Here is a 13,169-nt window from a genome sequence, read left to right as displayed (position 1 = left end):
AGTCAGGAAACAGAGAAAGAATTCTCCATTTTCTTCTTCATTGCTTTAAACCCTGCTTTCTCCTGGATTGGGAACCCCTATGGAAGTGGATGCTTTTCTTCCTGACCCTTCTCCTTGTTTTCCTGTCTTTAACAATCACATCCTGCTTCATCAGTTTCTTCTCTATGTATCTTCAACGATACATTCAAAAATCTCTGATCAAACAACTAATTAGCTATTGTTACAGGACTACCAACTGTTAGCCACAGAACTGGAGGTGCAAGACCTCCAAACATGTCCAGGTGGTGAGAACCAACAGCACCCCAGAGGTATCCATGTCCTCCAGATTCAGAAAAGAGAGAACAGATTCTAATGTAACTCTTTACATTACATATTTTATTTTATTTACATTACATTTTATTTATTTAAAAGGTACCAGCTCTACAATGACTGCCCTCGGTAACCAACCACCTGTGTCTCCTGGTAAATTGGCTAGAAAGAGGGTGTCCCAGCGATGCCGTGGTGATGGGAAAGGATCAAGTGCCTTCAGATCCAGGCCATGGACTTGGACCCACCTCAAACAGCATTTTGCCAGGTCCAAGCAGCGCCTGACAGTTCCAGAGCCTGGACAGTGGAATAAAACAGCCAGCTACCCCAGGACATGGTCAGTGCCCCAGCTTTCCCAGCCCCCCCCAAAGATTGTGACACCCTCAGGTCAGCATCTCGAGAACACATCATCCTCACCTCACCTGTTACCCCTTTCTAACGCCTAACCTTTTTATAATAAAAGAGAGGAATGTTAATATTCAGCCATCTGTACTGGTCTGCCCGTGGGGTCCTGTCAGGGTATGTCCTCAGCTGCTTGTTCGCTACCTTCCCATTTAAAAGGGCATTGCTCACCTCCCACCTCTTCCTCCCTCTCTCCTTGCTCCCCTCCCTCCCCCTCTCTTCAGCCACTCTTGTCCCCGGGAAGTAGTTTTTGCTCTCCTGCTCTGTCCCCTTCTCTCTCCTCTTCCCATAAACCTTCCATGTGAGCCCTGTTGTGTGGTGAGACTTCTCTTACTGGCATTTGTTGTTGTTGTTTTAATTACAACAATGCCCATATACATAAAATAAAATAAAAATAGAAGCTCATAGATATTCTAAGTAGATCAACCCATTTGAACTCTTTGTCTCCAACCATTAGTGGATTTATCCTCCTCCTCCTCCTTCTCCTCCTCTTCTCCTCTCTTTCTTATTCTTTTGAGATAGGATCTTACCGCGTAGCCTTGACTGGTGGCTGGTCTGGAATTTGCTATGTAAACCAGGCTGTCCTTGAACCTATGACAATTCCGTTACCTCTGCTTGCAATGCTAGGATTATAGGCATGGTCCACCATGGCTAGCAAGAACTTTTTTGTGATAATGGGTATCGAACCCAGGGCCTTACTGATGCCAGCCAAGTGCTCTACCACTGAGATCCCTCCCTAGCCCTAGTTGGTTTAGTAGGCTACAAACCCGACACTGCCTATTTTAGTTTGGTTTCTGTTGTGTTTTTGATAAAACACTGACCAAAAAGCAACAGAGGGTAAAAAGAATTGGTTTCCTCTTACACCTTCAGGTAACAGTCCATGGTGAAGTCAGGCAGAAACCTTGATGCAGAAACTGAAGCAGAAGCTATGGAGAAACAGTGCTTTGTAGAAGGAAGTTTCTGTCCTGTCTGGTCCGGTAGTGGCTCAGTCCCAAAGAAACACACAGAGACTTTTATTAATTAAAACTGTTTGGCCTATTAGCTCAGGCTTATTATCAACTAGCTTTTCCACTTAAAGCTGATGCATTTTCCTTATTTATGCTCTGCCATGTGGCAGTACCTTTTCTCAGTATGGTGTACCCACCTTGCTTCCTCTGCGTCTGGCTGGTAACTATTGGCACTGCCTTTCCTCTTCCCAGAATTCTCTTACTCTGATTGTCCCACCCACACTTCCTGCCTGGTTACTGGCCAATCAATGCTTTATTAAACCAATACGAGTGACAAATCTTTACAGTGTACAAAAGCATTGTCCCACCAGGCTCAGTCCATGGAGCATGAGGCTCTTAACCTCAGGGTCATGGGTTAGAGCCCCATGTACTGCTTGCTAGCTGGCTCCCCAAAGTTTGCTCAGCTTGCTTTCTTAGACAGCTTGGACACCTACCCGGGGAAGCACGCCCTCCCCAGTGAGCTGGGTCCTCCCATATCGATTGTTAAATCAAGAATATGACCCATAGATTCCCACAGGTCAATCTGATGGAGACAATGCCCTTAATTGAGACTGTCTTCCCAGGTGTCTCTAGCTTGTCTAATCAGCACACTGGCCAAGAGCTGGCATTGGATTCTGGAAAGTTCTCTCAGTTGGTGCCATCCTGGGTGGCTCTAGGAACTCTGGGGGATACCTTGACATACTCTGTGTCTCTGGGTGTGAACTGTGGGTATTCCCATGACTGACATAGAATTCCAGAAACACCTCAAACTGGATCTGGGTGACTTGAATGTAGTCTCAGGAAGGCATGTCTAAGATGTGGTTGTAACTGAGAAACCTTAAGCCTAATTCCACTTGGCATGGGAAAAACAAAAACAAAACACATGAGAGAATTAGGTCAGCTCACATCTAGAATCCCAGCACCCAGAACTGGAAAGCAAAAGTGGTTGCCTGGCTGTGTCCTGAGTTGGGAGCCAGCAAATCATGAACGCAAGGCTGGTGTGACTGGAGAGGCTATTTTTTTTCTTTTTTAAAATTGTGTGTACAGGTTTTGCTCCCATGTCTGTGTACCATGCGCAGTCAGTACCAGCAGCAGCCAGAAGATGGCGTCAGATCCCCTGGAACTGGAGTTACAGATGGCGTGAGCCCACAAGTGAATGCTGGGATCCAAGTGATCTTAATCACTGAGTCATATTTCCAACATTTCCAGTTCTCTTTTCTATTCGTTTTTATTTTGTTTTGTTTTCGAGAAGTAACCCTGTGTAACCCTGGCTGTCCTGGAACTCACTCGGTAGACCAGGCTGGCCTTGAACTCACAGAGATTCACCTGTCTCTGCTTCCTCTGGGGTGTGAGGACTAAAGGTATGTGCCACCACTGCCTGGCTGTTTACTCTTGTTTCTGTTAGTTCTTTCTATATGTTGTCATGTGTGTTAGACAAGCGCTCATGATTAAACTGTCTCCCTCCACCCCTTCGCCTCTCTGCAGCCCTCAGTACACTGTCGACCCATTTTCGGATCCTGTTCTACAGTTTCCCTCTTCGGGTCTCTTCCTGGCCAGTGCTGCTTTCACCCAAACAGCCAGCAGCTCACGCTTACAAACCCTCCATGTTGTCTGCAGTCTGATTTCTATATTTTGGTTTAGTGTTGTAAGAGGCTGCTTGTTTGTTCCTGGCTGCTCAGCCCCGAAATAATCACTCAGAAACCATATTATTTGAAATACTGTTTGGCCAATAACTTAAGCATATTTCTGGCTAACTCATAACTTAAATTAACCCATCTTTATTCATCTGTGTGTTGCCATGAGGCTGCTGCTTACCAGGTAAATTTCCGGCCTCTGTCTCTAGCGGGGCTACATGACTTCTCTTTGACTCCGCCTACTCTCTCTATACAGCCTGGTTACATTCTGTTAAGCCATTGGCCGAAAGCAGCTTCTTTATTCATTAACCAATAAAAGCAACACATAGACAGAAGGACTTCCCACACCAGTTTAGACTTTTAAAATATTCACTTGAGTGGCGCACACCTTTAATCCCGGTACTTGGAGGCAGAGGCAGGCGGATCCCTGTGAATTCAAGGCCAGCAAGGGCTAGTTTCAGGACAGTTAGGGCTGTTACACACAGAGAAACCCTGTCTTGAAAAACTGAAAAAGGAAAAAACAATATTTTTATTAAGTTTTTGTGTAAGTGCACGTGCCTGAGTGTGGAGTTTGCAAGTGCAATACACAGAAGCCCAAGAAGGTCAGAAGAAGGTCAGAAGAAGGTCAGGTTCCCTGGAACTGGAACTGACAGCTGCGAGTCGCCTTGTGGGTGATGGGAACTGAAATGGCAAGAGCAGTAACTACTAAACCCATAAGCCATTTCTCCAGTCCTAGGTTTTTATTTTTTTTTTAAATGGCCTGCTTCTTTGGGGACACTAGCTGTGAATACTTTGAGACAAGGTCTTGTGTATCCCAGGCTGGTCTTGAACTCCCTCCCTGTGCAGCTGAGGATGTCCTTAAACCCCTAATCATCTTGCCTCTGGTTCAGCGTGTCGGGGTTACGGGCATGCGCTCCACCACGCTGCTTCATAAAGAGCACGCAGTCCAACCTAGTGCTCCGTGCATGCTAGGTGAGCATTTTACTAACTGAGCTACATCCCCTAGAATATTCGTTTGGAAACTAAAGTTGAGCCGGTAGCTCCAGAACTCCTGCCTCCTAGAATGTAACCAACAGGTCGGCCACAAGCTGCCTCTCCTTAGGTCCTTCAAAAGCCCTTGCTCTCTCTGCACCGGTGTTCCGACTCTAGCTTCTCCGTGCCATTTCTGAGATCAGTGCCTCAGCGTCCGCTACCCAGGGCATCAGCATTTTGTTTTCTGGCCCCCGGATGCCAGTGCCACAGAACTCTGAGCCTTCCTTCTGTAACCTTGGGTACCTCACACATTCATCTTCATCTCAGAGCATCCCTGCTTCCGGTTAGGTTTGAAGTGAACTGAGATGTAATCCCCGAGGTTTCGGACTTGCTCTGGGGATGTGATCCCCACATGCTTCCCTTGGCAAATGCTGGTTTTATTTCATCCAAGAGAAAGGGGCCTTTCTTAACTCCTGATCGATCGAGATGAGATGCTGTGTCAGGAAGTTGGACATAAGCAGGAAAAGAATGTGCTTTTCTTAGAAATAAAACCTTGGCCTTTTCCCAAGCCGTGAGATGCCCCCAGAATCGGAAAGGTGGGTTGCCGATCTTTACGCATTCAATCTACACTTGCATCTGGTCAAATGAATACCAGGCAGCAATGGTTGGATGGAGGAAAGAGAGGGAGAAGAGAGAGGAGGAGGAGGAGAGGGCTGGCAAGAAAAACATTTTCAAGATCCCCCCGCCCCCCGTTTCTGGTTCTAGAATATCAAGATTGCACATACAGTCAAACAGCTTTGCCAAACTTGGTTTGTCTGGCAATTGCCTCACGCGTTCTGGAATGCGTTTTTTGTCATCTGGAGTCCCCTCCCCTCCACAAGCCCAAGCTATTCTAAGCCCTGATTTATTTGTTGTTGACTTCATCACTCACTTTCCTTCATCCCGTCCCTTCAGCTCCCTCAAAACCCTCACTCTCCCCTCTCCCTGTCACCTCAGGCCAAGCACACCACCCATCCAAAGCCAGAGCTCAAGGCGGTGGTGTTCTTCGGGCCCACAGATCCCAGCCCGAACCACACATCCGACCCTGTTCGGGAAGAGGGCGAGATCCCCGCCGCTCGGTTTTGTTTCAATGGTCTGTGCAGCCAGAGATGCCCGTTTCCCCAAAGGCTGCCCCTCATTAGCATGAACGGGGGTGAGGGGGTGTGGAGAAGGGGTGGGGGGAGAGGAAGCGAGCCAAAGCCCTTGCTGCATTTTCCAGCCCTGGGAACCCTGTCTACAAAAATGACAGCTCAAGCCCTCTGGCTTCTCTGTTTGATCATCGGATGGTCCCCCGAAGCCCCGGTGGCGGAAAGAAAAGGTGAGGTCGCTGAAACGCAGCGCCCCAGGGACCGGGAAAAGGGCGCGATGCAGGGCGGGACGAGCCAAGGGTCAGAGCCTGCGGGACTGGCGACTCCGGGTCTGCGTGCGTGCCAGCGAGCAGCGACAAGGGTCTCCCAAGATTTCATGTTCCTTGGCAGCCCTTTCGAAAGCAAAGACGCGGGTTCAGCTGCTGAAATGATTGCGTGCGAGCCAGGCAGGCTGGAGAAAACTTTGCATGTTAAATAGCTGCGTCCCAGAGGAGGGAAAGTGTCAAAAGGGGTCGCGGCTCGCTGTGGACAGGCTCCTAGGCTAGTCATGGTGACACAGGCCACCGATGGTGCGATAGCCCGGGCATCCCGCATCCCGCCCCTCTTCAGCAGCTCCGGTATAGCCTCTGGTGTACCTGAACCTGTGGTATCTATCACACACACACACACACACACACACACACACACACACACACCCCACACACACACTTAGGCACTCATCACTCACACACAGGCACAAATCAGGAGTCTCGGCGAGGTGATGATTTGTTTTGCTTTTGTTAGGATGTTTTGTTCATTTTACTATGTCTGGGAAAAACAGCTTCTACATCTCACGGAGCAATTTATTTTAGTTTTTTTTCTCCATATGGAAATTGAAGGACTTCAGTGGTATTTAACCCGAATATCAAACCATCTTCCCCATGACAACACAACAGATGGTAATATCAGTGGGGAAGCAGTTGAGGTCAACAGTTGACAGTCAGGAGTTGGATAGCTACCAGAACTTTATTTGGCTGTGCACAATGTGCCGGTTTAATGTAGGAAGTTAGAATCAATGGCTTTGCAAAAACACAAACTGTATAACTAGCCATTCCTACTGGGAGAAAGTCGATTTTTCAAGATTTTTTTTTTTTAACTGGCAAGACACGCTGTCAAAGCTTCAAGGGGCAGACCAAGTTCTTTAATGCAAACGGAGAGAAAAATAGGCTCTGGGCTGTGCTTGGCTGGAGGGGCACTGGGAGGTGATATTGTGTAACTGTGCACGGAAAGTTGCCCAGATTTCAAGCTGGCTGAAGTTTGTGCACCAACCTGTATGCATAGCTGGGGAAAATCATTAATAACTTTAAAAAAAGGTGTCTTCATGGTATTTGGGAGATTTTCTAATGGGGAGGGGTAATAGAGCTAATGTATGCTTTTATACTTAGCCAGGGGTCTTTGCCTCCCAGCCAACCTTTAAAAACCCGTTCTAAGCTGTTATTTCCTAGTAAGTGGCGTCCAAGAAGCCAGCTAAAAATCCACTCAAATGCTTGATGCTGCGGGAGAGGAAGGTGACAGTGTAAACACGGATGGGAAAAACAAATAGCTGTTGTCAGGGGCGCTTAAACAATTAGGAGAAACCTGTAACTCGAGACGTTTCTCTTTGGGGCTTGCTCTTGTTACTTTCTCAACAAACTGGTAAATAGCAAAAAGGTGTGTGTGTATGTCGTATTGAAGGGTAAAGACAGAAGTTTAATCAATGTTACCCTAAGTATTTAGCTCTAGAATAAATAGAAGACTGTAATTTGAAAAGATTTGGCAAAGTTCCTTAGCTCCATTCTTGGATTTACTTGTTTATTCTTATGATCGGTTGACACCGTAGCCCAGGTTGACCTCGAACCTGCAGCCAGCCTCCTGCCGAGGCCTGGTGCTGCTGCAGGCGGTGGCCCAGCCGTGCGGGACTCCTGCAGGTGCTCGCTCCGAGCTTCCTCTGCTCCCGTCGCGCCTCCCTCGGGCTCGCTCACCGCCTCGCTCTCTCCCGCAGCCCCACCGCCGCACCGAAAGCCAGGCGCCCAGGAGACGCCGGGGCCGCGCGCGCAGCCGCTGCCCGAGTTCGCGCGCCGGTCGCGAGCCGCGGACACTGGCCCGCGCGCCTGGCCCGACCCCCGGCGCCGGAAGCCCGCGCCGCCCGCTGACAACCGCGCCGGCTTCCGGGATGCGGCGCGCGCGCCCGCAGGGCTCCCCGGCCCGCGCCTCGTCCAGGCGGAGAACCGAGCGTCCCCGCCCGAGGACGCCCCGCGGCGCGCGCGCTCTCGGGCCCCGCGGCCCCAGGCCTCGCGCGCCGCCGGCCACGCCCACCCGAACCGGCCGCGCGCCGCCGCGCAGCCCTCCGGGACCCCGCAGGCGCTGCCGCCCGGGGACGCCGAGCTGGAGACCCAGTCCTGCGCGCGCGCCTGCAGCGCGGACGCGGACGAGCACGAGGCCTTCTGCACCAGCGAGTTTGGTGAGCGCACCCACCCTGCCGGGAACCCGCGTGCCCCTCCCCACCCTGGCGCTAGTCGTAATGCTTTTCTCCAAATCCCGTTTTCCCAAAGTAGCCGTGAATGGAATCGTGCACGACGTGGACGTGCTGGGCGCGGGCCTGCGGCTGGTGACTCTACTGGTGGACCCCGACGGGCTGTACAAGTTGAGCCGCCTCTACATCACTCCCGACGGCTTTTTCTTCCGCGTGCACATACTAGCCCTGGACTCTTCCAATTGCCATAAGCCGTGTCCAGAATTTAAGCCTGGTATCGAAACTGACCCAAAAGACCAGCTCATACATGTCCTTTATTTAGTTTTTCGAGACAGGGTTTCTCTGTAGCCCTGTCCGTCCTGGAGATCCCCCTGCCTCTGTCCCCCCTCCAATGCTGGGATTAAAGGTGTCCTTTGTACTGCTGTTGGGGACCTAAATGCTGCAGCGCCGCTTCTCTTGGCCACCACTCCCTCTAAGTGCCCCCCCCCCCAAAGACTAGGAATTGAGTAGGGCCTCACACATGCCAGGCAAGATTGTCTGAGACAGCCTGTTGATATGGAGCCCAGGCTGGCCTCAAACTCATGGCAATCCTCCTGCTTCAATACATGCTGGGTTACTGGTGGGGCTCAATCCCAGCTTTGTGGGACAGTAGTGTAACCAACAGAATTTAGATTACAGTACATTTCAGCTCTCCATAAATATGAGAAGAGCGATTGGCACAAAACAGGCCAGGATTGGTAGTGTACACCTGCATCTCCAGCACCCAGGAGGGATTTGGAGGCAAGAGGATCAGAACTTCAAGGTCATCCCACATATATAGAGTTCAAAGCCAGCTTTGGCTACTATAACTCTTCAAAAGGAAGGAAAAAAAAACCACCAAAAAACAATAAATGGTGGGCATGGTGGTGCATGCCTTGAGTCTCAGCACTCGGGAGGCAGAGGCAAGTGAATCTACAGAAGTTCGAAGCCAGCTTGGTACCAGGACAGCCAAGACTACACAGATAAACACTACCTTGAAAAATCAACTGGGAACAAACCAAAACAAAAAAACCCAAAACGTCCCAAACACTGATAGGTTAACACATACATTCCTGACAAAACACCATTTTCAAAAGTGACTAAGGGGGTCTAGTGCACAGCACTGAGTTGAGAAGGGCCTTTTTGGGGTTGGTGGCAGTGTTGGGGATACCTCTTCTTCATTTCTTCCTAGAGATGTTCTGGGCTTTCTTCTTGTAATGTTGGCTGTCTGCAGGTTATCTTTTCTATAGATTTTCCACTTGTGGCCTATAGGTTAGATAAGTTGCCATATGCATAGAGTCAAGCTCAGGGGCTGGAGAGATGGCTCAGTGGTTAAGAACACTGACTGCTCTTCCAGAGGACCTGGGTTCAATTCCCAGCACCCACATGGCAGCTCATACCCGTCTGTAACTTCAGTTCCAGGGTAACTGTCACAACAGACACACACCTGCAGACAAAATGCCAATGAACATAAAATAAAAATAAATTAAAAAAGAATCAAGTTCAGATTTCACCGTTTCTTGGCATTTAAGTGACCTTGTTTCTCCTCGGGTTTTTTTGTTCAGGAAGCCGGTATATTGTGATGGGCCACATCTACCATAAGAGACGGCAGCTCCCTAGTGCTCTGCTCCAGGTCCTGAGAGGGCGCCTGCGTCCAGGAGACGGACTGCTCAGGGGTAGCAGCAGCTATGTCAAAAGATTTAACCGAAAACGGGAGTGGCAAGTTCGAGATGCCAGCCACGCTCGGTGCATTTGAACAGATCAACTCTCGACACCTGTGCCATCCCAAGAGCCTTGAACTCGGCAGTAAGACGGAAGGTCGGTCTGCACGTAGTGGGGGTTCTGCTACTTGAAACTGGGCCCACAGCTAAGCTACCTTAAGAACTACGTGTGCAGCTTAACTCTGAAGCTGTCACGTTACTGACAAGATGCTGACAAGCTATGCTCCCCAGCACAGTGGTAAACTTACAGCAGCGACAGACAGTGACACACACAGCTCAGACCTGACTTGACCTGCCAGGTCAACAGATCACACCACTTCGTGTTGTTTTTAAGTTATTTTAATTTAATACATTTTCCCCAGTAGAAATAGTTCACAAACATTTCTTTAATTTAAATATACAGCTTTGAATAGTATCTATCATGTGTCAGGCCAGATTTCGTATTTAAAGTATTGAGTTTTGAATTCCACATGAGAGTAAACATCCCCATCAGAATTCATTTACATATGAAGTGTCAGAGGCGACACTAAGGTCAGAGCCCAGGCCAAGTATGAAAATTTTACATCTCAAGGGCCAATGCAAGCAAAACATCATTCAAAGTGTGTTCTTGATGTACCCCTGTGTACTGTCATGCCTCCTTGCTCCCAATAGCCTGTTTTGTGTCAAACTGGCTTCTATTCCAGCATGTTTTCTGGTGTATCTGATGTCATTTTTCTGTTAAGACCCAGTATCACCATTGTGTTTGTCAAGCAGTAAATCTCGCCTTGAAATCAGATCTTGGATGCACCTGGCCTTTTTTTCCCCCTCAGTGATCCTAAACATTGAGAAAAAGCCTTTCTAAACTTCCTTCCCAAACCCCGGAAGCAGTTCAAAGGCCAGTGCAGGAGCCATTTGTTTGTTTGCTTGAGTAAATCACTTTATACGCGAGTCCACAAGGACATACTATACTGTTTCTCCTTTCAGATGACCAGGCTGTATTTCAGTTAATCTCAGAATAAACGCCAAGAATGCATGAATCGCTGGGTAGTGGTCCCAGCACTCGGGAGGCAGAGACAGGCAGATCTCTGTGAGTTCAAGGTCAGACAGGCTCAAAAGCTACGTGAAACCCGGTCCCAAAAAAGAACAGGATGCTTGGGGAGGTGGTGCAGGCCTTTAATCTCAGCACCAGAGAAGCAGAGGCAGGTGATGTCTGTGAGTCTGAGGCCAGCCTGGTCTACAGAGTGAGTTCCAGGACAGCCATGATGACCTGTTGAGGGAAAGAAAACAGCCATGTGCAGCTATGGTAACAAGGGAAACATTACTAAAATAAAGCTGAGAGGTTCTACTTCGTGGCAAAGTATTACTAAGGGACTTCTTTTGTTGTTGTTTTTTCACATGTGGCCTTGGCTGGAGCTGCTAGAGGCCAGATTAGCCCTATACTTAAGGTCACGGGACAAAGGGCATTGCAGGCTCCTTGCAACTAACTCTATTACAAACTTCCAGCTAAAGGTCTTTTAGAGAAATTTCCAAAGATGAGACGTGTCTAAATTCATTAAAATCTGTTTTGTTTTTGAATGCTAAGTATGGTAGAATAAGCCTGTAATGCCAGCCTGGGCTACAGGAGGCTCTGTCCCAGAAAGAGGCAGTGGGAGCTTGAAATTGCACAGATCCTCAGAGGACTGGAGCCCAGCTCCCAGCATTGCTATCAAGTGGCTCTCAATTCCCTGCACCTCTGGCGCTAGGGCATCTTGCGCCCTCTGCTGGCCTCCTTGGGAACCTGCGCTCACACCTCCCTACACACAAACGCCAATGTCAGACTCCGAGGTTCAGTAGACTTGGAGGTCAGGTTACTGCACAAATGCAGGCCGCTTGTAGAGGCTGCCTGAATAGGAAGAAGGCCGTCACTCAAGGCTGGGTCGGCAAGGCTAGCAAGGCTCAGCTGCGGTCAGTGGTAGGGCTGGAGACTGGGAAAGGAGGTGGAAAGGAACCCTGGAGATCCCAGGCTAGCAAAAAGGTTGAAGAATCACTTTTTTAACATTCACACAGGACCTTGATTGCAATTTCTAATTTTATAGAAAAATTTAATGAGCAAATCATTGTTGTCTCATTGATAATAATCCTTTTGTCCCATTGATAGATTCCACCCCCCACCCCCACCCCCAGTACATGGGTCCCTGCTCTCTAAAGATTAAAGGGCCATTGTGTTTATGTCCCTCAGCAATAAAGCACTCAGTTGCCTTCAAGACTAATTCAATAGTGTCTGTCTTTCAAATTAAGCTGTTACTTCAAGGATTCATGGAGGGGGGAAGGACAGTCTCCCTCCCCCTCCTGCCTTTTGGTGTGTGTGATACTAAGTTTTAACTGTCACATGGCATCGTGCAGTTCTCTTCTGAACTCATTTAAGGTAACCAAGGGGAGGCATGCGCAAGCCCACTTGCCTGCAGCTGGCAAGGCACTCTCGGCTGCTGTGTGGTCTCTTCCAGTCTGAAAAGACAGTATTTTGCTAGGTGAAATTTGGCTGGATCAAGGGGTATCCTAGTCTCAGAAATGTCTTCCTCAAACGACACCCGATGGCGCGCCCCCCCCCCCCCCAGCATTCTTGTCCCTGCTCTCCATGGACCTATCAGCCAGTACTTTGCTCAGGGGAGAATAACGCTTCCAAGTTCAAGACCCTGCTGGAATCTGCCTCTTCTGGGATGAGAGTGAATCCCAGAGGCCGGAGAGATGGCTCAGCAGTTAAAAACCACTGGCCGCTCTTGCAGAGGACCTGGGTTCAGTTCCCAGCACCCACTGGGTGGCTTAGGACCTTAGTAAACTCTAGTTCCAGGGGATCCAATATCCTCTTCTGCCCCCTATGGACACCTGGTGCACATACACATACATGCAGGCAAAACATTCATACACATAAAATAAACTTAGACACACACATCTCCAACACACACACACACACACACACACACACACACACACACACACACACAGAGTGAATGCCGTCGATCTGAGTGTGCAACCACCAGGTTTGGCTCTTACAGTGTGACACAAACGGACAGAGACAGGGCAAGAAGTTTTATTTGCAGATCTTAGGAGGAGGCTACAAAGGGCAACACATCGTCAGGGCTCCTACACAGCACTCCAGGCCACTCTGACTGTAGAGACATCTCCAAACCATCACAATTTGGCTGACCTTACTGTACGATAGCTAAATACAAACCCTGAAGAATTTGCACAGGAGAAAAAAAGCCTTGCAGACATTATGAAAATATCTCTTATGAAATGGTCTCAAATTGTGAATTTGGAGATGAAGCACAGGAAATGCTAAAAATACTTTTAGCCAGAGAAATCTATCAAAGCCAAGAACATACAGGTTATAGGTGCGAAGCCCAGGCAGAATGTCCTAACATCACCAATGCACATCAGAGCACTCTGGCTGCCCAAGCCAACAGCTTAACGTTTTATTCAGTAGCAGAAGTTCCTCAAATCAGATTCGTAGAAAAGCAGCTTTTGAAATAAGAATGTACGATTTTTTCAAAAAT

The 13,169-nt window shown here is 48.8% G+C and overlaps 1 protein-coding gene across 2 annotated transcripts; it reads left to right on the top strand.

Moving 5' to 3' along the window:
- Positions 1-5,249: 5,249 nt before the first annotated feature.
- Positions 5,250-11,883, top strand: C11H17orf58 (chromosome 11 C17orf58 homolog). 2 transcript variants are annotated; one of them, XM_075990319.1, is made up of 5 exons: positions 5,250-5,432; positions 5,559-5,657; positions 7,448-7,906; positions 8,001-8,192; positions 9,502-11,883. In XM_075990319.1, exons 2-5 carry the CDS (start codon positions 5,582-5,584, stop codon positions 9,690-9,692), a joined length of 918 nt encoding a protein of 305 aa, XP_075846434.1. In that variant the 5' UTR covers positions 5,250-5,432; positions 5,559-5,581; the 3' UTR covers positions 9,693-11,883. The 2 variants fall into 2 exon arrangements, with proteins under 2 accessions (XP_075846434.1, XP_075846433.1); XM_075990318.1 differs by having other exon boundaries at positions 7,998-8,192; positions 9,502-11,799.
- Positions 11,884-13,169: the final 1,286 nt, after the last annotated feature.

Source organism: Microtus pennsylvanicus, chromosome 11, assembly GCF_037038515.1.
Source record: "Microtus pennsylvanicus isolate mMicPen1 chromosome 11, mMicPen1.hap1, whole genome shotgun sequence".
Lineage (NCBI taxonomy): Eukaryota > Metazoa > Chordata > Mammalia > Rodentia > Cricetidae > Microtus > Microtus pennsylvanicus.
The sequence above is the reverse complement of the archived record's forward strand: the minus strand, read 5'-3'. Positions and strand labels throughout refer to the sequence as shown.

Bases quoted from the DNA above. Each gene is read 5' to 3' on its own strand.
- C11H17orf58 (XM_075990318.1), top strand. From the start codon at position 5,582: ATGACAGCTCAAGCCCTCTGGCTTCTCTGTTTGATCATCGGATGGTCC. The intron at 7,907-7,997 runs GTGAGCGCACCC...GTTTTCCCAAAG, and splicing joins CTTCTGCACCAGCGAGTTTG to TAGCCGTGAATGGAATCGTG. The intron at 8,193-9,501 runs GTATCGAAACTG...TTTTTTGTTCAG, and splicing joins GTGTCCAGAATTTAAGCCTG to GAAGCCGGTATATTGTGATG.